The sequence below is a fragment of the Gymnoscopelus microlampas genome, assembly GCF_963454915.1.
Source record: "Gymnoscopelus microlampas genome assembly, chromosome: 14".
NCBI classification, from domain to species: domain Eukaryota; kingdom Metazoa; phylum Chordata; class Actinopteri; order Myctophiformes; family Myctophidae; genus Gymnoscopelus; species Gymnoscopelus microlampas.
Genome location: NC_139951.1, coordinates 48,845,453 through 48,871,771, shown reverse-complemented (window position 1 = coordinate 48,871,771; position 26,319 = coordinate 48,845,453). Strand labels below are relative to the sequence as shown.

At 40.5% G+C, this 26,319-nt stretch overlaps 1 protein-coding gene and 1 long non-coding RNA gene across 2 annotated transcripts; both read right to left on the bottom strand.

Annotated features, from left to right (window-relative positions):
* Positions 1 to 220: 220 nt before the first annotated feature.
* Positions 221 to 5,229, bottom strand: LOC311060832. Its single transcript, XR_014602328.1, has 2 exons — positions 5,179 to 5,229; positions 221 to 4,955 (listed from the first exon to the last, which is right to left on the bottom strand). It is a non-coding gene; the product is annotated as an uncharacterized lncRNA (long non-coding RNA).
* Positions 5,230 to 5,747: 518 nt separating this feature from the next.
* On the bottom strand, positions 5,748 to 19,813 carry tmem101 (transmembrane protein 101). The gene is made up of 5 exons (XM_084079152.1): positions 19,670 to 19,813; positions 15,156 to 15,336; positions 9,809 to 9,955; positions 7,692 to 7,841; positions 5,748 to 6,312 (listed from the first exon to the last, which is right to left on the bottom strand). The coding sequence occupies exons 1-5, from the start codon at positions 19,798 to 19,800 to the stop codon at positions 6,154 to 6,156; spliced, it is 768 nt and encodes a 255-aa protein (XP_083935278.1). The 5' UTR covers positions 19,801 to 19,813; the 3' UTR covers positions 5,748 to 6,153.
* Positions 19,814 to 26,319: the final 6,506 nt, after the last annotated feature.

Below are 26,319 nucleotides of genomic sequence, written 5' to 3'. Positions count from 1 at the left end.
AGCTCATAGCGCTATGAGCTTGTAGATCTGCTATTTTTTGAAAAATCGTGAAAATCTTTGAATATAATTTTTTTTAAAGCGAACATTTCTAACTCAAATCTTTGCGTCTGGGGGGGGTCCCTGGAACTAAAATATTTTGACATGGGGGGGCCCAAATACATATCATTTTGGGGCCCTTGACATGAAAAAGTTTGAGAACCATTGATTTAGGCACAAGCTGTTGTTAATACTTTCCATTGGTTTAATCATTATAAAAACACACACATACACACTTAACCATATTGTGACCTTAAATTTCACAATGTTTTTAACACATTGAGTGCCAGGGGTTTTTCAAAACAGGGTACCTCCAGTGCCTGGAATTTTAACCATTTTTTGACCTTTTTCAAGTAGTCACAAAATATTTTCAGTGATCACCGTCCTCACGGTGATCCCCTCATTACACACACAGGGGTCTCGTACAATCCGGGAAAAACATTAAAAACATTCGGTAATCCGTTCCATAGTTGCAGCCAGTTGAAAATAGTCAAAAATACATACTAAAAAAGAAAAGTACACAGGAGCCGAGATACAGGCTTTTGAAGTCATAAGTTAACCAGGAAGTGGATTGGAGTCTAAATCTTCGAAAAATCATATCTCCTGGTGCTGTGAAGGAAAAAAAAAATAAAAAAAAAATATATATATTCTTGCCCAAAAAAAATAATATATTTTTGCCCAAAAACGGTCATAAGCGTTTTTGCCACACCTCGTTTGGATTATGAAAAACGGTCCGGACCGTTTTTGGCACTCAATGTGGTAAAAACGGCGAAAACAGCCGATCTACAAGCTTATATATACACGTCTCATCGCGACGAGTTGTGAGCTTGTAGATCGGCTATTTTCACTAGTGTTGTATGACACTGTGTTGTTTGTGAGTAGGACGTTCATATAATGTATCATATAATAAAAGGTTTCAGCCCGACAGCAACGAACAGCAGAAAACCCTCGTTCACCACCTGATTCGGATGCTATCAATGCATTGAATGGGACATTATCACCTTTTATTAGACCATTGAATGGGCGAAGTAGGCGACCTACTTACCTACCCGCGATTTATCAGACCATTCATTGGGTGTTATCAAGACATACTGACCTACCAACGGAGATGACTTAAATAGTTCAGTTTTGGTTTTGGTTGTTTTGGTTTCGGACCATGACGGAGGCGCGCAGTCTCAGGCGAACTGGAGCCCCGCGAAGGACCACCGAGGGAGCTAAAGCGACCGAGTTGCCGTCCTGAGCGGTGCGACGCTCGCCTGAGACTATACTCAGCGCCGTTGGAGTTATGTACCGATAGGCACAGAATGGTAAATATTGTTGTGGGGACTGCTCCGCCTCCAAAGTAGGTCAGTAGCTCCTGATTACGCCCAATGAATGGTCTGACAAATCGCGGGTAGGTCCGTGTATCGCCTACTCGTCGCCTACTCGCCCATTCAATGGTCTGATAAAACGTGATAATCTCCCATTCAATGCATTGATAGCATTCGAAGCCGGTGCGTTCACAGGATGTGACATGGTGTGACAACGCCATAAGCAATGCAATGTACAATTTCATACAAAAAGTGGTCCGTACAAAACGACTGTAGCTGCAGCGATATTATAAAAACAATACTACAGATAAATTACAAATATCCCTTTATTTCCTCCCACCATATAATGTAAAATACTTAAAACCCATCCCCCGCTCCTTTTACACCCTCGTCCCCCCAAATGCAAAACCATCGCAACTTCAAACTCCATTTTAACCATGTTAAGACCAGTGGTGGAAAGTAAGTAAGTGCATTTACTTAAGTACTGTACCTAAGTACAATTTTGAGGTATTTGTACTTTACTTGAGTATTTCCAATTTCCAATACTTTTACCTCTACTCCACTACATCTCAGAGGCAAATATTGTACTTTTACTCCACTGCATTAACTTGAAAACTTCAGTTACTAGTTACTTTTCAGATATAAACTATGATATAATGAAACATACGTTAACAACTTTAGCCCTATTTTATACCTAGGCTATTTGAAAATAGCCGATCTACAAGCTCACAACGCGTCGCATCGCGACGCGTTGTGAGCTTGTAGATCTGCTATTTTCAAATATTTAGTACTTTTACTTTTTAAGTACTTTAAGTAAATTTTGATGCCAATACTATTGTACTTTTACTCAAGTAAATTTTTATTTCTGGACTTTTACTTGTAACAAGAGTATTCTTATATTGCAGTATTGGTACTTTTACTAAAGTAAAGAATTTGAGTACTTTTTCCACCACTGGGTTAAGATTGAAAACACTCGTCCCTGCTTCTGGTGACTGATATTGTCCTTCTAATACCACAATGGGTTTATGTATAGAGCACCGAAGTCCTGACGTCACTGCCAGTAGAGGGCGCTTTTCGCAGGTTCGTGGCTTTACTTTTTGTATCGATATCCTCATTGGGGAATCTTAGATCGCTTCATAGAAGAACTGTGTTCCAAAAATAAACACACCACCCTGGTGATTTTACTCATAAGGATAATTCCTTTAAGGATAAAGGATAATTCCTTTTAACAGGTCGTTCATGAAAGTCCTTGCGGTCTTGTTTCCAATGAGAACCTGTGAGCAATTAGGGGTTAAGAGTCTTGCTCAGGGACAAATTTCATTTCATCGACACATATGCTGGCCTGGCCTGGAATCGAACCTGGGGCAACCAGGGCCTCTGGCTCCCTAGGCGGGCTCACTAACCACTCAGCTATGGCCGCCCCCTCATATGGATATGAAGCATCGACTGAAGGTGTAAATGTACACATTCACCCAAAGAGTAACACGATATAAACGCTAGAAACGAGTCAAACGACCCAAAAGACTACATTTCCCATGAACGCGGCTCGGCTGCTGTGGGGACAGTGATATCAGACCCGGAAGTAGTAGTTCTTAAGACTTTTAAGGCAGAATTCATTCCATTTTCGCCAGAAACAGGCTGTATCAAATATGAATGAATATCACAAACAATGCAGAGCCCCCCCCCCCCCCCCGACAGAAACACCAGGGTGGTGTGTTTATGTTTGGAACACAGTCCTTATATGACGTGATCTAACATTCACAAATGGGGGTTTCAACACAAAAAAAAAAAGCCACGAACCCGTGGAACAGCGCCCTCTAGTGGCAGTGACGTCAGACTTCAGTGCTCTATATAGGAAGGGGGGGGGGGCGTGTTTCAAAGTGAAATGCTCCTTTAACCCTTTAAGACCTGAGGTGATTCTTTAAAAAAAAATCTAAATCCTAACAGTTTTTGGGGGGAAAAAAAACGAAAAAATATTGTTTCACGATTTTTCAAAAATAGCAGATCTACAAGCTCATAGCGCGGCACTCGGTGCCGCGCTATGAGCTTGTATATCTGTTATTTTTGAATAGCCAAAGAAATCTAAATCTAAATCTAAAGTGACAACAGCTGCGTTCCAGGTCTTAAAGGGTTAATACCCACGGCCAGTGTCGGGTGTCAGGGGCGTAACATTACATAACAAGAAATAAATGTAAACATGAACCTAAATAAATTATATATATATAAAAACAAACTGAACAAATGGAAGCATGTACTTGTATTCCCCCTTGCAAAAGCACCGCTGGCAACGACAATCAACGTTTAGACCCGGAGGCTGATTTTTGTTTGTTTGTTTTTTCCGGTTCCGGTTGAAAACATGGCCGGCCGGTTAAACAAAGCAACTACAGCTAATACCATTAACCCATTCAATCTGTGCCATTTTTTACATTTCTTTGGCTATTCGAAAAATAGCAGATATACAAGCTCATACGCCTTGCAGATTCTACAAATGTCTTCTAAATCCTAACAGTGTTTTGTGAAAAAACATATGATGCTATAATCCATTGGTTCTCAAAGTGGGGTCCGGGGACCCCCAGGGGTACTTGAGGGGGTTCCAGGGGGTCCCCAGCTAAATGATGGATAGGAACCAAATGGACCCTTATGGGTCTGTAACTCTGAGAGTGTCCAAATGGGTCTGTAACTCTGAGTGTCCAAATGGAACCAAATTAAATGGGGGTCCGCGGGCTAATAAGTGTCAATTTGGGGGTCCTTGACATGAAATAGTTTGAGAACCACTGCTATAATCAGTGCTATAATCAGTGGTTCTCTTGACACATAGATCTAAACATGTGATCGATGTGATTAACCGCAGCTGTGTTGCTTAGGTCAGTGGCTGTCAGGGGTCCTTGGGGGGGGGGTTTCCAGTGGGTCCCCAGCAATATTAGTTAATATAGCATCAAAATCAGTTTGACCAATTGAACCCTACATACATTGGCTATTTGAAAATAGCATTGTGATGCATTGTGAGCTTGTAGATCTGCTATTAAAAATAAATAATTAACAAAGTTTGACACGTTTTAAAAAAAATGTTAACAATACATTTTTTCCAAAGCCCAAAGTGTAGTTCGCGAAGTGTAGTTGCGAACTACACTTCGCGACTACACTGCGAAGTGTAGTTTTAACCTGAACTGGTTAAAAAAAAAAACTACAAAACCACCCTAAAGTTACATCCCCGTTTATTGGCGTTGCGTGCCAAAAATAACCGTCATCCGAATTGAGCATAAATTAAGTTACACTGTTGAATGTCCGACCGCCCCGGGTCGGGGAGTGTAAGCGGCAGTCCTGAGACAACATGGACAGATGAAGGACTTCCTTCGGTATACATACAAGCCAGAACCACCGCGTGTCTTTATTTCAACGCAGGCCGTCTCTCCTCGGCCTGTCTTGTCTTGTGGAGGACATACTCTACGCAGTGACCCGGAAAACTGGATAAGTGGGCACCTGAGAAGTCTGGGCACCTCCATGTGAAATTGGCTATTTTTTTTTTTACAACATGTGAAAAAGTCAAGAATAAAAGCATGCTTTGGAAAAATGGTCTGAAATGTTTTAACCCATTAAGACCGGCGGCGGCTTCTAAACGTTTTCTAAATCCTAAGTTTTTTCGGAAAAAAATGTAAAAGAATGATTTTCACGATTTTTCAAAAATAGCAGATCTACAAGCTCATAGCGCGGCACTCGGTGCCGCGCTATGAGCTTGTACATCTGCTATTTTTGAATAGCCAAAGAAATCTAAAACGACACAGATGCGTTCCCGGTCTTAATGGGTTAAAGTAAACATGATTTGAATATGCACAGACAGTACATCATTATCACTCCTATTTGAGATCGTTTTGTATAATTGTCATAACCGTTTTCATGTTGAAAAAGATCGACAAGCTTACAACGTGTAGATTACATTTATCTATCTTTACATGTATAAGAGTATTAACTCTCTCAGTGCCAATGAAATAAAAAAATATGTTCATACTGTGCCAGCAATTTTTTTTTGCAGGTAAAAGTGCTTTATAGGCCAGAAACCTTTTGAACAACGTTTGAGGGACATAAACAATATGATATTAAATATCAAATATTTTTGTTTTAAATTCATGGTGTAGATCCTTTAAATGTCAAATGTTCCAAGCATGTTCATATCAAATCAATACTTAAAGGACAACTTTGTTTTTTTACAACCAAGGTTTATATTTTAGCTTGTAATTAAAGTAAATAAAAGGTGAGTGTTATTTTTTTTTCATTTACTGCTTTCTATAGTTTTAGCAATTTTCACAATCTTTTTTTACAGTGGGCGGGGGCATTCTGTCCGGTGGCTAAATATGCCTTTTTTACACAATAAAAAAAGATCCCATGGTCTTTGATGGTCAGATGTGAGTTATTGGGGGCTAGAAGAGCTACTATAAATAATAATAAAGAAAACGCCGGGTTATTATGTAAAGAAATACATATTTAGCCACCGGACAGAATGCCCCCGCCCACTGTAAAAAATATGGCGAAAATTGCTAAAACTATAGAAAGCAGTAAATGAAAAAAAAATAACACTCATCTTTTATTTACTTTAATTACAATCTAAAACATAAACATTGGTTGTAAATAACAAAGTTGTCCTTTAACCTCATTTCAGACACACTTTCCAAAACATACATGTATTATTTTTTTGTGACATTGTGTAAATAATAATAATAGCCAGTTTAACACGGATGTAGCCCCCAGACCTCCCAGGTAGCCCACTCCTCTATCTGGATACCCCCCCGTGACCTGTGACTCCTCCCACATGTCAACCGTCCGTGGCCAGGATGAGCACGGCCCCGAACACGCCCACGTTGTGCCCGATCAGCTTCATCTGGTTCCAGAACTCCACCCGCCGGGTACCGTGCCAGTAGCCCAGGTTCCCGTCGATGAGCAGCACCACTAGGGGCAGGGTGGTGGCCAGGACCTGTGTTGGACACACACACACACACACACACACACACACACACACACACACAAAGTACTTCAACCTCAGTAACTTCAGCCAAAGTATCCTGATGGTCAAATATTAACTCAAATACTAAGTTGAAAGTTTCTCTGTCAAATTTGTACTTAAAGGCCGACTTCAACCATTTTCAACCTATCTTTATATTATTGCTCCTCACTAATACTCATTATAATAAGTTACCATTTGTGTCTACTCACTCTGTGTCTCAGAGGAGGGCCGTGGACAGGTCAGAAACCCGTCTACCAGTGACATCATCGATGGGGAATCAAAGCTAATAGAAACGGCAGGCTTTCTATTGCTGGACAGTTAGCATGCTATGATGGAAGCCGTTGTTCTCGCGTCAAAACATCTAATCTGGTTTGAAAACAAATAATCTGCCTGACGATGATGATGTCACTGGTAGACGGGTTTCTGAAGTGTCCACAGCCCCTCCTATGAGACACGGAGCAAGTAGAGAAAAATGGTTCCATTCTATCATGAACATTAGCCAGGACCAATTATATGAAGATACGTTGAAAACGGGCGATGTTAAAGTTTAAAGTACTGGAGTAAAAAAACAAAGTAGTAATATTCAAAAGTAAATGTACAAAATGACAAATGATGTGTTCTTATATATATATATCTATGCATAGCTGTGTTGAGATGTAGACCCCTGCCCAAAATAAAAGAACATTTTCCACAACCTTTCAAAAAACAGCGGTACCGGACGGTACTCCAAACGTTACCGAGGCACTACCAGCGTTATATTTAGAGTTACAAGTTATCATATATGTCTAAAATGTGTAAGAATTAGGGGTGTGCCGATACACTAATTTCACCAAACGATACGATACGATACTTGGCTCACAACTTCGATACGATACGCACTTTTTTTATTATGAAAATATATGGGGGAGAAAAAAAAGCAAATGCAAACAAATAATTCTGTTTTTGCATTATTCAGACATGCAAACTTGTAGCTTTTCAGCTACAATAGCCGTTTTGAATCCAAATAGGGCAATAGTGTGACACCTGACCTGAAAAAAAAACAACATGTTGTCACCCTTTTCACCTCGGGGCTGTTTGCATGCCCGATTATAATGATTGTAAAAATAAAATATATATATATATATTTTTTTTTTCCAAAACGATACATATCGTCACGAAAACGTATCGCGATATATCGCGGGACGATATATTGGCATACCCCTAGGAAGGGCTGTTTGGGATTGAATCTTTTGAAAATAGCCAAAGTCTAAATAGGGGCTGAAGTGGTTAATGTGAGTTTTCAAATGATTGCTGTGGAGTAAAAGTACAATATGTGTCTCTGAGATGTAGTGGGGTTATAGAGCAGTGACCTGTGAGGCCAGGCGGATGTAGCATCCAGACAGGAAGGCCAGGGCCAGCACACCAAACACAACCACCAGCAGCATGAGGCTCAGCTCGCCTCCAGGGATGTGGTTCAGGTAGGCCAGCCGGTCCTCCTTACTGTGCTGCAACGAGTACACCTGGTGGAGAGAACAAGGTACTACGTCTTAGATAAGTGGTTCTAAAACTTTTTATTTTTATTTCAATAGAGTACAGAGGTCCTGACGTCACTCGTTCATCCCCAGGTTCGTAAAGTCATTTCTCTATGGAGAATAACATTGGGTCATCTTAGAATCGTCTCAAATAAGAATTGTGGTCTAAAAATAAACAAACTGTCTCTGCGATATTGTCAGGGAGGAGGTTCTGTATCGTTTATGATAGTCAGTCACTTATTTGATACAGTCTGTTTCTGGCGAAAATGTAACTAATTCGGTGGAAGTAACACTATCGTTTTCTCACCGTCAGTTGATGCTTCATATCCATAAGAGTCAAACCGTCGGGATCATTTGTTTATTTTTGGAACACAGTTCTTATTTGACACGATATTAAACACGTCTATGGGATTCAGAACGGGGGTGGAAAACTGCGAACCAGGTAGACAAACAAAGGATGTGTAAATTACGTCAGACTTCGGTGCCCCCCCCATAACTCTGAGAGGTCACACACTGTTGTGACCTCTGAGACTGTACAAATGTTTTTATATCCCACCGTCAGAAGCTGGTACAGCATGTGGACTTCACTCTGCTATACAATAATAATACCAGTTGTTCTTCAACGTTTATATTTCAAGGACCACCATGACTGACAGTATACAAATGGACAGGCCTGTAAGGGTCCATTTGGTTCTATGTATACACTCTCAGAGTTACAGACCTGTTAGGGTCCATTTGGAAGCCCCTCAAGTAACCCAGGTGGTCCCCGGACCTCACTTTGAGAACCTCTACAATAACATGAATGCAGTGCGGTATGTATGAATGAATTTGTGTAAAGACCAGGAAAGCATGACATTTTAGATTTTAACAACTTTAAACATTATCTTATACTTTGGCTATTCAAAAATAGCAGATCTACAAGCTCATAGCGCGGCACTCGTGCCGCGCTATGAGCTTGTATATCTGCTATTTATTGCTTGTATATCTGCTATTTCTCAAAATATGTTGTTCCAGGGACCCTGGAACAACATATTTGACAAAGATTTGAGTTACAAATGTTCGCTTAAAAAAAAAAAAAAAAAACATTCAAAGATTTGCAAAAATGTTCACAATTTTTTTTTAAATAGCAGATTTACAAGTGCTATGAGCTTGTAGATCTGCTATTTTTGAAATAGCCAAAGAAATGTAAAAATGACTGATACTTTCCCGGTCTTAAGGTCTTAATAAAGCGTAAAGGAATGGGACCGTTAAAGAGGAAATGGTTTAACATGATTAAATTAAAAGCATTCCAACACTAGTTAGATAAGTGGTTGAAAGCAGAGCAAGGAGTAATAATAGATTATAATTCAATGATTGTAATGTGAAAGGTTCCACACAGAGATGATTCCATTTAAAACACAACACACCTTTGTTGGTCTCTGTACGAGTGAGAGCTGTCATTGCCCTGGTGCTTTCTATTCATGGATTACAAGTAGCTCTTCCCCCCCCCAGCAAATATGGAGAGAAAAAGGAGTTCCCACTCCTCAAATAACTCTTTTCACCCCCATTAAAACGAGCTTGTAGATCTGCTATTTTAGAAGATTTTTGAAAATGTGTGCAAATCTTTGAATATATATATATATATGTTTTAAAGCATTTTTAACTCAAATCTTTGATTCTGGGGGTCCCTGGAACAAACTATGTTCAGATGGAATACATAGAATTTTGGATTTAGAAGACATTTGTATCCTTTTAGCCTTAATGTCTGACTGTACCTTGTGCTGTTCAAATCTCTGACTAATGAAGTGTTCAATCAAAGGGACACACGCACGCACGCACGCGCGCACACACACACACACACACGGGCGCACGCACGCACACACGCACACACGCACGCACACACACACACACGCACGCACACACACGCACGCGCGCGCACGCACGCACGCACACGCACACGCACACCCGCCTCTTACCATGCAGATTAGGTAGACCCCCAGGAACACCTGTCCGGTGGACTGCAGTGACCTGGTTCTGGGTTTCTGTCTGTAAACCTCTCCTGCTCCACTGGCCAGGATCAGAAAGCCTCCGACGATGGCCAGAGCTCTGGAGTACATGCGCACCTGATGAAGAGACAGGAGAGGAATGACCAGTTATATAGAGACAGGAGAGGAATGACCAGTTATATAGAGACAGGAGAGGAATGACCAGTTATAGAGAGCAGTGGTTCTCAAACTTTTTCATGTCAAGGACCCCCAAATTGACACTTATTAGCCTGCGGACCCCCATTTGAAAAGATATGCCAGGGACCCCCCATAAGAGACGATTTTTACGGCTGTAGCAGTGATTCACAACCATTTTAATTTCAAGGACCCCCAGTTTGACATGCATTAGGGCTACGGACCCCCATTTAATGGCAATTATATCTCTGGGACCCCAATTGCTATTATAAAATCAATGTTAATTTAACTCTGAGAGTGTCCAAATGGAACCAAATGGACCCTAACGGGTCCATTTGGTTCCATTTGGACACTCTCAGAGTTACAGACCCATTAAGGTCCATTTGGTTCCTATCCATCATTTAGCTGGGGACCCCCTGGAACCCCCTCAAGTACCCCTGGGGGTTCCCGGACCCCACTTTGAGAACCAATGATATAGAGACAGTAGAGGAATGACCAGTTATATAGAGACAGGAGAGGAATGACCAGTTATATAGAGACAGGAGAGGAATGACCAGTTATACGGTGACAGGTGACACTTGTCTTGACACATGCAAATATTATCCAACCACAATATCAGCACGATGACATCACCAGATGATATGCAAGCATAACATTGTTCAGAAATAAAAAAGCTTTGTGTAATGGATTGGACAGAGGATGTATCACATAGCTCAGGTTAGCACTTTAACCCATTGAGACCTGAAGCCGATTCTACATGTCTCCTAAATCTCAACATTATTCTGAAAAACGTATGTTTCTATATCAGTGGTGCTCAATCTTTTTCATGTCAAGGACCCCCAAAATTATATGCATTTGGCCGCGGACCCTCATCAAAATATTTTGTTCCAGGGACCCCCCAGAAGCAACGATTTGAGTTAAAAATGTTCGCTTTAAAAATATATATATTCAAAGATTTGCACACATTTTCACGATTTTTCAAAAATAGCAGATCTACAAGCTCATAGCGCGGCACTCGGTGCCGCGCTATGAGCTTGTATATCTGCTATTTTTGAATAACCCAAAGTGTAAAATAATGCTTTTTAGCTAAAATCAAAAAAAGACACAGTTCCAGGTCTTAATGGGTTAAACCACTAGAGCCCTATTTTATACTTTATCACAATTTTGACAATTTTGTGCCTGAAATGATAATGATATGTTCTTGTTCATGTTGGCTGACCACTCAGCACTCCTGGTCTCGGGTCGGGTGAGGACAAAATGCAAGTCGAGGAAGCCCTCAGTTCTGAACTCAGCTGAACTCAACTTTGAATTGAAGTACTTTGCTGGGTGTTTTAATTGTGGTGTTTATTTACGTATTGTCTCGTTGAATGTATGCATTGACCTGAGCAAAACTATTTCCCCTTGTGGATAATAAAGACATCTAATCTAACCTGCACTTGGCTTTCCAATAAAACTGTCATTACACCTCGGTAAAACAGAATCCATTCTTATTGGGTCCAAACATACCCTTAGCCATGCAAATTATGTCAAGGTCAGAGCTGACGCTATAGTAATCTCAAGCGAAGCGAAGAAGAGATGACCTATTTGGTCTGAATTCTAGATGGGTGAAAGAATTGCATCAAAGCGCGATCAAAGAAAGTCAATCAAAGAACAAGATGTTTGGGCAAGACTGCACCTGTTGGTTCTCCAACATCTCAATGTCACTAAAAACTAAAGGCCATGACCCACCTAATTCCAACACACTAGAAGACAGGGTTAAGCAAATATCACTGGGATTGGTATTTAAAGGGTAAGACCACTTTGGTAGAGGTTTGGGTTGTGTAGTTACCTTGCCATGATGTAACTCCAAAGGTGGACAAGAAATCAAAAATAATTGCTGCATTGATTAGAAATTGATAATTAAAAATGTGCTCCTCATTGACTTACATTGTACGGTAAAACATCTCTCAAAGTCACTCTTTTAGCACGTAAACGAACATGAACAAAGCTGATTCAGACAATATAGAGCATCACCAAACCCAGTACTGTTTTGTTTTTTTTATAAAAATGTTAACTTCCTGCTGATTTTACTATTTGAAGATCCGGATCCGCGAATCCAGTCCAGGTTTTCTTCTTAATGAAAATATCAAAATCAACAGGAAGTTAACATTTTTATTAAAATAAAAACAGTACTGGGTTTGGTGATGTGAGCAATTATTTTTAATTTCTTGTCCACCTTTGGAGTTACATCATGGCAAGGTAAATACACAACCCAAACCTCTACCAAAGTGGTCTTACCCTTTAAGAATGTCAAAGGGACAGAGCCCTCATACAGATGTGCCACTTCAAAACTTCACACGTTACTGTTCTTTCCCTGATTGTGCCCTGAAAAGGCATTTTTTTCCTCTCTTTTCTGCCCTTAAAATGCACTGTTTTGCCCCTGAAAAGAAGTTGTCACTACACACCCCCGTTTTTCCCTTCAACAGACATCCATATACATGAGAACAAAAGAATGTGTGTTGAACAAGGTGTCAGACTCATTATGAGGCGAAAGGTGATTTGACCAGTTGCTCAAATGAATTAGCATCATAAAAGCAGTGATCATCAAAATAATTCAGCATTTTAAATGCCCTTCTTTGTCCCTCTTATTGCCCTGGGAATCCCCTGAAAATGTACTGTCTTGGCGATGGCAGGACATGTGAAGTTTTGAAGTGGCACATCTGTACCTGTCCAACTACTTCACCAAAGTGAGTGACACCCACAGCCACAATACCAGAGGGAGAGACCATGATCTGGTATCGCCCAAACATAGAACAAACACGGGAAAATTCTCATTCTACTGCTGTGCCACCTAAATGTGGAATGTCCTGACACCGTCCATTAACCCATTAAGACCTGCAGCCGATTCTACAAATGTCTTCTAAATCCCAACAGTTTTCTGAAAAATGTATGTTTCTACAACTTTTTCATGTCAAGGACCCCCAAAATGATATGTATGTGGCCGCCGACCCCCATCTCAAAATATTTTGTTCCAGGGAGGGACCCCCCAGAAGCAAAGATTTCAGTAAAAAATGTCTGCTTTAAAATAATAGATATTCAAAGATTTGCACACATTTTCATGATTTTTCAAAAATGGCAGATCTACAAGCTCATAGCGCGGCACTCGGTGCCGCGGAGCCGCGGCCGGTACCTATTCGTCCGCCAAGGCAACGCGGACACCCCACCCCTAATTTCTCACATGGCCCTCTTCTAGCGCCACCTTCAGGCCGCTTTTCACAACACATTTTTGCCCACTACTCCTACAGTTTTGCCCCTAAAAACACGCAAATTGCTACACACTACACAGTATGTGTACACTCATGTCATCAACATGCCTGCCACCACATTTCTTAGACCACCAAACAAAACTATACATTGCCCACACAACTAGGAACCAATCGCCGTTACAGCCCTCTTCTGTATACATGTGACCTACGGTCGCTTATCTCCCGATTAGGGAGTCTTACTGGTGTGTAACAATGATTATCTTAACGTGCAACATTGTTTTCTCACTCAACGGTTAACAAACCAACATACAGTGTAAGTGTAGACAGGACCATAACAGCATCTGCACATTTCTAAAGTGACAATTTAACCCATTAAGACCTGGAACTGTGTCATTTTTAGATTTGAGCTAAAAAGCATTATTTTACTCTTTGGGCTATTCAAAAATCGTGAAAATGTGTGCAAATCTTTGAATATATATATTTTTAAAGCGAACATTTTTAACTCAAATCTTTGCTTCTGGGGGGTCCCTGGAACAAGATATTTTGATGGGGGTCCGCGCCCAAATACATATAATTTTGGGGGTCCTTGACACGAAAAAGATTGAGAACCACTGATATAGAAACACACGTTTTTCAGAAAACTGTTGAGATTTAGGAGACATGTAGAATCGGCTTCAGGTCTCAATGGGTTAAGGACTTATAAATAAATAAATAAGAGACCATAACTGCGTCACCAAAAGTAATAAACAAACTACTACACTATAAAAACTATTCATTGGTCAAATTGTCAAGTGGCAAAACACACGATGCGCAGTGTTTCCCCTGGCCAGAATCTGAAGCTGTGGGGGAGGATGCCAAATTATTTGGCGTTCTCAAAATGCATATTTGTGCTCAAACACAAAGACTTATATATAGTACATGTGCAGAGTAATGAGCAGGAAAATATATGTATAGTTTACATATGAATTGTCTCCAGATTTAGGAAAATATACTTTTATTAGACCAAGTAGTATAGACAGACTGTCATACATAACAAAAGAGACAGTGGTGGAGGAAGTACTCACACTTCTTACGTAAAACATTACCTGCCAATCACGGATATGTCCATGATTTTAAAAAAAAAGAAAAATCATACTGTGGCGTCCAGATTTAAGGGCTGGCGGCCCGCCACTGCTTTAGCGTATAGGGGAAACACTGCACGACTTTCTACATGCTCACAACGCCTCATATTGCACAATCTGAAGTGGCACAAAGCCTCAAACAAGCACCGTGCATTTTCGGAGCATGTCATAATGAGTGAATATTTGGGGCATTATTTATTTTATTTATTAATATTATACCGGGAACACATCTGGGTCATTTTTAGGTTTCTTTGGCTAGTCAAAAATATTCCCAAAAAATTAGCAGATCTTGTAGATCTGCTATTTTTTTGAAAAATCTTGAAAATGTGTACAAATCTTTGAATATATATATATGTTTTAAAGCGAACATTTTTTAACTCCGATCTGTGCTTCTGGGGGTCCCTGGAACAACTTATTTTGAGATGGGGGGTCCGTGGCCAAACACATATCATTTTGGGGGGTCCTTGACATGGAAAAGTTGAAGCACCACTGATATTATAGCAACATAAAACATTTTTTCAAAAAACTGTTGGTAGAAAAAATATTCAAAGATATGCACAAATGTTCACGATCTTTTCAAAAATAGCAGATCTACAAGCTCATAGCGCGGCACTCGGTGCCGCGCTATGAGCTTGTAGATCTGCTATTTTTGAATGGCCAAAGAAATCTTAAAATGACACAAAAGGACCAGTTCCCGGTCTTAAATGTGTGAACGTAGACATCGTCGTACCGTGGAGTTTCTTTTTGCCACGTCGCTACGTCCCTTCATTTGCTCACCTTAAGCCAGTCCCCATAGTGCACCTGCTCCCCCATGTACGAGGCGTAGGTGCTGACGGCCAGCTGGACGGCGGAGGCCAGAGCGAACCACCTCCTCTTCACCCCGAACGACATGAAGCTGGCACACAGCACGGCCACGCCCATGTCCACGTAGAGGTAGGGCACCTGGATGTCTGGCTTCCTGCACAGAAAAGGTGGAAGAGAAGCCAGAAAAATAAAATGCAACGTGGTTTGTGTTCTGTGTGAAAACCTCACAACTAAAGGATCATTTATTTGAGTTTTTCTTTTTTTTTTTACCCCTTTTCCTCCCCAATTTAGTAGTTACCGTACGCCAATTAAAAGGAGAATTTTGGACTAAGGTTTTCTTACCTTTTCTATGACGTTATGATATCTTAGGATGAATGGTACAGTAGAAAAATGTCATAACTCTATCCCGGGTCCACAGCTTAAAACACGTATTTTAATATATATATATTTTTTTTGGTGAGATCTGACGTTCATAGTGACAGAACACTATGAAAAAAAAAAAAATGAAAAAAAAGTCTTGCTAGACGAGATCGAAATCTCGAGATTTCGATCTCGTCTAGCAAGAACGTCAGATCTAAAAAAAATAATAATAATAAAAAATAAATATTAAAATATGTGTTTAACACATTGACCGCCAGAGGTTAATCTCATAATGTACTCACCAGTGCCAACGTTTTATTGTTGTTTTTTGTTTTTTTCACGTCCTCATAGACCCTGTTAAAATCCTTAAAATTGAGCCGTGCACTGTTTGTAAACATCGCAGACATCTGCCTGCCTGCCACTGAAGAACGCGTGTCAAACGGTGCCTCCATGTTGTAGTTAGAACGGTTTATGTTAAACAGTGATCGACGAGGAGAAGAAATAAACAAGGAGAAAATTGAGTTTCAGTTTCGTCATTAGAATGAGGGCTGACGACATCGGCAAAACCGGAATCCCTAATAAGGGCTTTCCGGTGGTGTTACAATGAAATGGTCCGTGTAGAAAATTGAAAAAAGTTTTTGTTTTTTTTAAAGGAAAAAGCACCACGGCCCGTAGGCTACGGGATCGGCGCTTTACAGTTGGATTTATCGGCCCGTAGGCTACGGGCCCGGCGGGTATGGGGAAAAATGTTGGGTGGTTGGGGAGGACTGGGGTGGGGTGGATGGGAGTTGTTGGGAGAAAATATAAAACCGAAGAGTTGTTTCAATCTTTGCAAATGTGAATACAATGTCATGTCTACTCTTTGAATACATTTTGCTTAAAAAAAAATAAAGCTATTAAATAATAATAAAGCTATTAAAATACGCGATCTAGCGCAAGGCCTATCGGCGCACGTTTTAAGCCGTGGCGGACCCGGGATGGACTTATGACATGTTTCTACTGTACCATTCATCCTAAGATATCATAACGTCATAGAAAAGGTAAGAAAACCTTAGTCCAAAATTCTCCTTTAATTCCTCCCCACACACACGTCTGTGTTGTCACTGCTGTCGTATCTTACGACTCACCTGCCAGTGAGGATTGACTCAAATATATTACATTAGAACAGGGGACTTCAACAGGGGGTCCGGGACCCCTAGGGGGTCCTCAGAGTTGCTACAGGGGGGCCACCAAATCTTTGTGGTTTCTACATTAACCACTTCAACCAAGCATCCCTACTCTGAGGAGAACTTTAGACAAAAATAGCAGATCTACAAGCGCACAACGCCTCACACTGCGCTTGTAGATCTGCTATTTTCGGCAAAGAGGTTTGGTGTAGGGGGAAAAAAGAGCAGACCAAGTACAGAGTGGGTCAAGTTTACTTAGTATGTGAGGTTTATGTGGTTAAAAGTCTGAAAACACACATTAAAATGAACCCAACACTGATGACAGTGTCTGTCAAACAAGTCTATGAAGCTATCTATGAAATCTATGAAAAGATTATATTCTATACAATATATATTGGGGGGTCCCTGCTTTATCCCTCTATCAGCCAAGGGGTCCTTGGCCTGAAAAGGAACCCCTGTATTAGAACATTATAGGATGAAATACAGACCATCACCTCAAACTTACACTCCAGTCTACATGGGTTTGATTGATTGATTGATTGATTGATTGAATACTTTATTAGCAGTTTGCTAATAAGCAGTCCATGATCACAACACCAGAGGCAGCTCCACAAACCTTGTCCAACCCTTTTTTGGCTCAACAAAGGGAAGTAACTCGTTCTCATGCTATTCATCAAAAATGTGGAATAACCTACCAAAAGCAGTAAAGGAGTGTAAAACCCTACTCACTTTCAAAACTGCCCTAAAGATACACCTTCAGGAGGCTGCAATTGATAAATGGCCCCTGTCCTAAGTCTTAACCTACCCCCTCTCTCTTTCTTCTCTTGTACATATTTTTCACTCTTCATACCAGTAACCTGTAAGCTGATTGTATGACATTCTGTATAGTAGTGTGTATAACTGTCTGTCTCTTATATGTCACCATGATTTGTGTGCGTGGGGAACTCATTTGAAACAAGCTCAGTGCTTAATGAGTCTTCCAGTTTAGTAGACCTTGTATTGTGAATTTGTACTTCCATGTACTGTTGTTCTCATGTCTTACTAAATAAAGTACATAAATCAATCAATCAATGCAGCAACAAAAAAGCACAGGAAAGTACAGTTCAATACAAGGTCTGCTAAGAGCATTTTAAACCCAAGAAATCCACACTACAAAGGACTTCAAGGGTCTTCAACAGGGGGTCCGGGACCCCTAGAGGATCCTCGGAGTTACTACGGGGAAGACCACCAAATCATCTTTGTGAGATATGAACTTGTACATGAACCACTTCAACTCTAGCATCTCCATTCTGGGGAGAAAAATGCCGATCTGCAAGCTCACAACACGTCACAGTCACAACTCGCTGTGACTGTGAGCTTGTAGATCAGCAATTTTCGGCAGAGAGGCAAAGAGGGGGAAAAGGGCAGACCAAGTACAGAGCCAAAAGGTCAAGTTTACCATGTATTTGAGCCTTTAAGTGGTTAAATGTATGAAAACATTAACATGAATACAACATTCATAGAATTGTGTAAATGTGTAAACAAACAAACAAACAAACAAACAAACAAACAAACAAACAAACAATCATTAATTTACACAACACTGATGACAGTGCTGCCAAACCAGCCTATCTATGAAATCCTGGAATAAATGTTATCTGCACAACACAATATGTACTGTAGTGGGGGTCCCTATCTGATTCATCTCTCTCTCAGCTGAGCTGAGGGGTCCATGGTTCCACCCAGTGTGGTTTGAAAGTACTGACTCCTCCAGATTAATGACAGAGTGATTCTCTGACTCATAATTACAGCCTGAAACTAAAACAATTCCATATGTCTGTCTGCATATAGCCCAGTCTGCCTGTTCAGCAAGCTCTAGAACGGTTGAAACAGAACACTCAACGTTCATGATGACAGACTACATTTAAATATGATATACACATACTGCTGACATGTTAGACTACATTAAATATTATATAAACATACTGCTGACACGTTAGACTACATTAAATATTATATAAACATACTGCTGACATGTTAGACCGGTGGTTCTCAAACTTTTTCATGTCAAGGACCCCCAAATAGACGCTTATTACCCCACGGACCCCCATTTCAAAAGATAAGCCAGGGACCACCATAAGAGAAGATTTTCACGGCTCTCTAGCAGTGATTCTCAACCATTTTAATTTCAAGGACCCCCAGTTTGACATGCATTAGGGCTACGGACCCCCATTTAATGGCATTTCTATCACTTGGACCGCAATTTATATTGTGAAATCTATGTCAATGTAACTCTGAGAGTGTACAAATGGAACCAAATGGACCCGTTAGGGTCCATTTGGTTCCATTTGTACACTCTCAGAGTTACAGACCCATAAGGGTCCATTTGGTGCCTAATCTATCATTTAGCTGGGGACCCCCTGGAACCCCCTCAAGGACCCCACTTTGAGAACCATGGCCATAGATGACACTAACATGCATCACATACAGGCTGAACACTGAGGTATAATTTAAGTCTTGAATGACTTTATAACAGTCAGTGTAAACATACTGTAAATGTGTCCATACAGAGCCACTAAGCCGTTACAACCACATTGGTGACCTATATAATCCCGCGACTCCAGACGTCATACTGTCTGAGCGTTCTGTTCATTGGAGGAAGTTTACAGTGTAAACTCTACATGTGTTTAATAATATATGTTTTAAAAAACAATTGTCATTAATACATGAGAAATAAACGATCAAAACACTCTCCTCGATTATTGTATTAATCGATATATTAAAAGATAGAATAACTGTATATAATATTATTTATAATATTTAATAGTTGTAGTTGTAGCCCCTGAACACAGCGACGCCTGGAGTCACCCTCTTCCACAGGCCACCGATGTCGGTGTAACACCCTGTTCCTGCATCATCATCATCATGTTGTCTAAGTCTGACAGAGTTGTTGTGACACACACACACACACACACACGGTACCTCTTAGCGTCGGCCCGCTCGGCGAACAGCATGAGCATGCTGAAACAGTTCCAGAAGCCGAAGCGGGTCAGAATGAATCCTCCGAACTGACAGAGGAACCGAAGCACCTCCTTCCTGCTGGGAGCCGCCATTACTGCTGCCTGCCTGCCTGTCTGTCTGACCGTCTGTCTGCCTCGGTCTGCCTGCCTGTCTGTCTGCTGCGCCACTGACCCGCGTTGCCAGACTTTGCGAGAGAAATAAGCAACCATGGTTGCTTATTTCTCTCGCATGCATGCTTAACCAGGTCTACAGTGGTGGGAAAAAAAAAGTACTCAAATGTTTTACTTGAGTAAGTATCAATACTGCAATGTAATGTAGTATTATGTCAAGTAAAAGTCCTGAATTAAAAATTGACTTGAGTTAAAGTACAAAAGTATTGGTATCAAAATGTACTTAAAGTACCAAAAGTGCAAATATATTTGAAAATAGCAGATCTGCAAGCTCACAACGCGTCGCATCGCGTTGTGAGCTTGTAGATCTGCTATTTTCAAAAAGCCTAGGTATAAAATAGGGCTAAAGTGGTTATGTTTCATAATATCATAATTTATATCTGAAAAGTAACTGATAACTAAAGTTGGCAAATGGCAAATAATTGTAATAGAGTAAAAGTACTATATTTGAGATGTAGTGGAGTAGAAGTAAAAGTATTGGAAATTGGAAATACTTAAGTAAAGTACAAATACCTCAAAATTATACTTAAGTACAGTACTTAAGTTACTTTCCACCACTGAGGTCTATGAAAACAAAGCCCAAAAGAAGAGACTATTTAATTATTATAGAATACAAGAACACTCGCCCCAAAACACAGTCGCCCCTGAACATTGGAACGATATCAATACAAACTAATATTTCTGTTTGCCTTTTAGGCTTCGTAATCGATAATTGCACAGGGGCAGATATGACTAAATTAAATATACAAAGAAATTATTGACATATTTATTTAATACTTTTATACAAGTAAAAATAGCAGAACTAGATTGTAGATCTGCTATTTCTGCTTTTTTTAATATTAGAAAATGTATTAACATTTTTCAACATTGAAACGATAATGACGATTATCGTTTATAACTTTTGGATGTATCAAATAATTAGACTATCATGTAATAATTGTGACAGGCCTACAAATCCGGTGACTTCGGAACGGTCGCCACGTACCAACCTCAGTAAAACTATGCCCTAACCTTATTCCTAACCTTAACCCTAACCCTAAAACTATGTCTAAACCTAACCTTATTCCTAAACTTAACCTCAGTAAAACTATGCCTAAACCTAACCTTATTTCTAACCTTAGCTAACCTCAGTAAAACTATGTCTAAACCTAACCTTATTCCTAACCTTAACCTCAGTAAAACTATGTCTAAACCTCACCTTATTCCTAAACTTAACCTCAGTAAAACTATGTCTAAACCTAACCTTATTCCTAACCTTAACCTCAGTAAAACTATGTCTAAACCTCACCTTATTCCTAACCTTAACCTCAGTAAAACTATGTCTAAACCTAACCTTATTCCTAAACTTAACCTCAGTAAAACTATGCCTAAACCTAACCTTATTTCTAACCTTAGTTAACCTCAGTAAAACAAACACAAGAATACAGGAACCGCTGGTCCGCGAAAAAAACTGGGGGTGAGTGTGTTTTAGGCGAGCCACGCCACATGAGCACCTCAGACAACCTATGAGCAAACCTTAACCTATATACATTATTGGCTATTTGAAAATAGCAGATCTAATAGCTCACAATGCAATGCTACGCGTTGTGAGCTTGTAGATCTGCTATTTTCAAAACAAATCTTGAGAAAAAATTGACAAATTTGAAATATCTTTGAGATGACACAAATCCGGTACAGGGGTCCCTGGCACAACACTTTTCAGGTGGGGGTCCGTCAGTCCGTGGACAAATACATATCAAGCTATTATTAGCCTACTTAGAATCTCATAATGAATCAAGAACAATGGCTTCTATTTCCAGGAGGAATCCCCACTGATGATGTCACTGGTAGGCATGTTTCTGAACTGTCCACAGTCCACCAATGAGACAGAATGATTAGACAACCATCTTATAATGAGCATTAGTGACCAGTTATATGAAGATAAGGTTTAAAATTGGAGGCACTGCACTGTCTCTATGCATTTGATGCAGCCTATGACCTCGTGTTTACCTTGTTTACTGTAAATCGCTCTGGATTAAGAGCGTCTGCTAAACGCCTACATTGTAAATTGTGAAGTGCTCCTTTAAAGGTAGGGTAAGTGTGTGTTAAAAGCTTAAAGCTCTATGTTTTGATAGTAATCACTGCTATAGAGTGTTTGTTCAGTAACAGTCACAGGGGTCTCCCCATCTCTTCAGCTCTTCAATAAACAGAAAATACATTTTCAGGTAGATGACAATATTTCAGCCAATCAAGAGAGAGAACCCATTTATCAGCTTACTTTTTATAGAGTTGCAGTTCCAATTGTGTGTCTACTCATTTCTTTGTGCCATCACTTCCAATTTCACCTCTTTAATCTCTATCCTGACTGAGTTCTCTATCCTGATTGGATAAAATCTCCTGACCTGACCCGAAAATGCTTTTTCTGTTTATTAAAGAGCTGCAGAGACATGGAGACTCCTGTTACTGAACAAACACTCTATAATAATAAGTACTATCACAATATAGAGCTATTGAACACTTATTTTATCCAAAGACAATCACTTACCCTACCTTTAATATAAATTGCCAGCATAGGCAGTGAAGAGTCATTCATTCACACATTGTCCTGATTAAAGTTTAAGTATCGTCATGTGTCTGTTCTGTTCCCATCCTGGATTAATCTAACACAGGGGTCATCACAATGCTGCCTTGTGATGGACATGTTCATAGAAAGTATGTTTGTGCCTCCGACATTCACTAGTGCAGTAGTTCTCAAACCTTTTCAGAAAATGTTTTGTGCCCGTGAGATTTGTGTTGTTATTCTGTTCATAAAAGATTTGTATTGTTAGAATGTTTTTAAGAAAGGAAGAGGCCGCACTGCTCGTAGCCACGATGCACAAATATTCTTCAGGGTATGTAAGTACGTAGAAAGTAGCAGATCTTGCATGGCGATACGTCGTTGTGAACTCATCTATTTTCAAACAGCCAATCTAGGTTTAAAGTGTTTAAATGATTTTGGTGCAATATTATATTTTCTTTTGCTGGGGACCTCCTGGAAACCCATCAAGGACACCTGGGGGTCCCCGGACCCCACTTTGAGAATCCTTGTAATAGTGGACTCCTAATGTGCCAATGTTTTATTATAATGTGCTTCACATTAATACAAGGAGGTGGGGGCATGCAATCAGGCTAGCTGTAGTATACAACCCTCGTAGACGTTTTCAATCTACGAGAGTTGTAGGGTTCACGCCCCATGGAGACAGGGACTTTCTGCACTATGCCCCTCAGATACTCCAAACGTGTACAAATCGAAAATAAAGGTGCTTACCCCAAAGCCCCAAATGTTAACTACTTCTACGCGGTAGTAGTTTAATGTAATAATCCATATCTTTCAATAAAGAAGTGTTTTAATGCCGTGTGGCCGATTCTGTCGGAAGTTCCCAATGGGCGGTAGTGACGGATAGTGAGGGGGCGCTTCCGGTGAAACCCGGAATTACACTAAATGTAAACAGGAAGTAAACGAGGGTGAAGAAATGGCGTTCGGCCACAGACGGCATTAAAACACTTCTTTATTGAAAGATATGGATTATTACATTACACTACTACCGCGTAGAAGTAGTTAACATTTGGGGCTTTGGGGTAAGCACCTTTATTTTCAATTTGTACACGTTTTGAGTATCTGCAGGGCATAGTGCAGAAAGTCCATGTCTCCATGGGGCGTGAACCCTACAACTCTCGTAGATTGAAAACGTCAGAATCCTAAATACGTCTACGAGGGTTGTATTGTACAGCTACAGTCAGGCCATGTTTTCGTGGCTCGGGTTTGAACCAAACACTTTCAACCTATTCAAAGCATCCACAAATATTCATCAGCCCATATACATAGAGGGATTATAGACCGGACCAGGGCCCTTGGGCAGCCCTAGACCACGAGGCTCAAAGACAATTGACTAAAATGTATAAAGGTTAATACTCAAATACGTAGGACCCTCAGCCTATACAGTACAACAAGGCCCCATATGGCTATAACAGCCAGGGCCCCTGGCCCTCCAATGGGGCCCTTTTAGACTGTAAATCATGTAAACAGGTATCTACAGGTGCTTATAGACCCACAAATGCCTTACAACCCAAGTACTGTGTTTGCGTGCCCACCTGACGTGATGGGGGGGCCCTCAAAGATAACTGGCCCAGGGGCCCCTGCAAGTATTAATCCGTCCCTGCATCAGCCTCTGGTGACTCTTTATTTCTAGCTGGTAGTTCAGGGTATTTTAACCCCTGTATGGCTTACAAGGATATTCATCAGCACCCATCAACCTGTGTGACTTTTTGTGATCTTTTGTCACACTTGTATTTTTAGCGGATATTAGCCCTCTATACCTGGCTTTTGCGTCAACGTTCTGATTGGTCAGGCTCGCCAAGGTTCTGATTGGTCAGGTCCGTCAACGTTCTGATTGGTCAGGCCCGCCAAGGTTCTGATTGGTCAGGTCCGTCAACGTTCTGATTGGTCAGGCCTGTCAAGGTTCTGATTGGTCAGGTCCGTCAACGTTCTGATTGGTCAGGCCCGTCGAGGTTCTGATTGGTCAGGTCCGTCAACGTTCTGATTGGTCAGGCCCGTCAAGGTTCTGATTGGTCAGGCCCGTCAAGGTTCTGATTTGTCAGGCAAGGGGACTATTCATGACATCACTATGATGTCATGAATATAGAATTAGTTGTCTATATAAACAATGACTAAATAAACAATGAGTAATATCTAGAAATATTTAGTAATTTCATTTTATTATTCATTTGGCTAAAGTCTCCTTCTAGGTAAGTTTTTGGCGGCGCTAGCCGCTCTATACCTTTAGGTATAGAGCGGATCCTGCTCTATACCTGACTTTGTCCGTGTTCACCGTCAACGTTCTGATTGGTCAGACCCGTCAACGTTCTGATTGATCAGACCCGTCAACGTTCTGATTGGTTAGACACGTCAACAAAGTGATTGGTCAAGCTTCACATGACACATGGCTATAAACACATATCGATGACATAATGTATCAAAGGCGCCGCTACAGTACCTTCACACAGGTGTGATTTTTTAGGACTACTTACAGAGAGCTTTGCTCCCTTCTTGCTTTACCCCCTCTGCTATGTTGTAGGCACTTCTCTCTTCACAATCTCATGTCCCTGTTTGGACACCTAAAATGTCTCCAAGGTTATGGACCAGCCTCTCCTCCAAGCTGGGGTCAGGCCTCAGGCTTACAGCATCAGTACTAAAGCTAAGGTTGTTCTTAAAGCTGTTGTGAATGAACTCAACTGACTTCTAAGTACAGTACGAACGTCCTGATGCCTTCCCTGTTTACTCCCTAAATACATCTTCCAGTGACCTTTAGAAGAGATACAATTTAGGATCACATCAATTAACAACAATAAAATTGTGTTTATCAGGAAATATATTCAGCAGTAAGTATGTTTACTACAAGGAAATGTTGGCTAGAGCCAAACTTTCAGGATCTCAACCAGGGTTGCATTGCTCATGGGACGGCCTTGCACGCCGTGCAAGAACCTATTTGAGCAGGAGCACGCACAGGCACACGCATAGATTTAAAACTACTTTAAATTCACACCTCAACAAAGTTTACAAAGGCTCGCGACTCACACCAGGCTTATTAACATAGGAATGAGCCTAGATGTATATCAATTGTCCATTGTGTGACCTGTAGTGTAGGTGTTAAGCCACGTGCGTGTGACGTCATTAAAATACAGTGCAACCACGTTCCAATTCAGCAATGCAACACTGATCTCAAGCATGAATAATCTAATATTTCACTGTTCACCGTGTAGCATTCCTCAACCAGAGATATGAAATACCTTGATGTGAAGAAATCAATAATTAGAATTTTAGATACAGTATGTTTTTATTGTACTCAGAAAAGCAGACCTTGATGACGTCCAAAGGGCCGATTAACACTTAGCTGCATGCTGAAAATAGCCGATCTGCAAGCTCACAAAGCGTCGCAGTGCAAAACGCGTTGTGAGCTTGTAGATCGGCTATTTCTGCTGCATCGGATTTAGTTATTTAGTTTTTATTTAGTTTTCGTCAGTGAAAAAAGGAAGTCGATGGACATCATTCGTCATAGTTTTAGTCGACGACGATAAACACTGCTCCTCATCAGCTGACCTAGCTGACCCTGTCTCTGTAGAAATGATACAAATAGCAGTTCTGAGACAGTTTCCTTTTTTTAAAGGCAAAGGGGAACAACATTAAAACACAGAGACGGTAAGTAGAGCTGTGGGGATCATAGCCAATGTATTGGAGGGATGTTGGTCTAAATTCATCCAGACAAACGATACCTGTACTCCTGTATTTCCTCATGTTTTTATAGTGTAGTATCTATTCACCCTAACTGTGTAGACTGGTCCAATGATTTACAAGCCCTACCAGTACAACCTTACAGAATACATTTCATACATCATAGTCTAATTCCACCAATAATTCAATTCAAA

Excerpts from the sequence above, each read along its gene's own strand:
- tmem101 (XM_084079152.1), bottom strand. The coding sequence starts at position 19,800 with ATGGCGGCTCCCAGCAGGAAGGAGGTGCTTCGGTTCCTCTGTCAGTTC. Across the intron at positions 15,337-19,669 it reads GAGCGGGCCGACGCTAAGAG|GAAGCCAGACATCCAGGTGC; the intron begins GTACCGTGTGTG and ends TTTTCTGTGCAG. Across the intron at positions 9,956-15,155 it reads ACTATGGGGACTGGCTTAAG|GTGCGCATGTACTCCAGAGC; the intron begins GTGAGCAAATGA and ends TCTCTTCATCAG.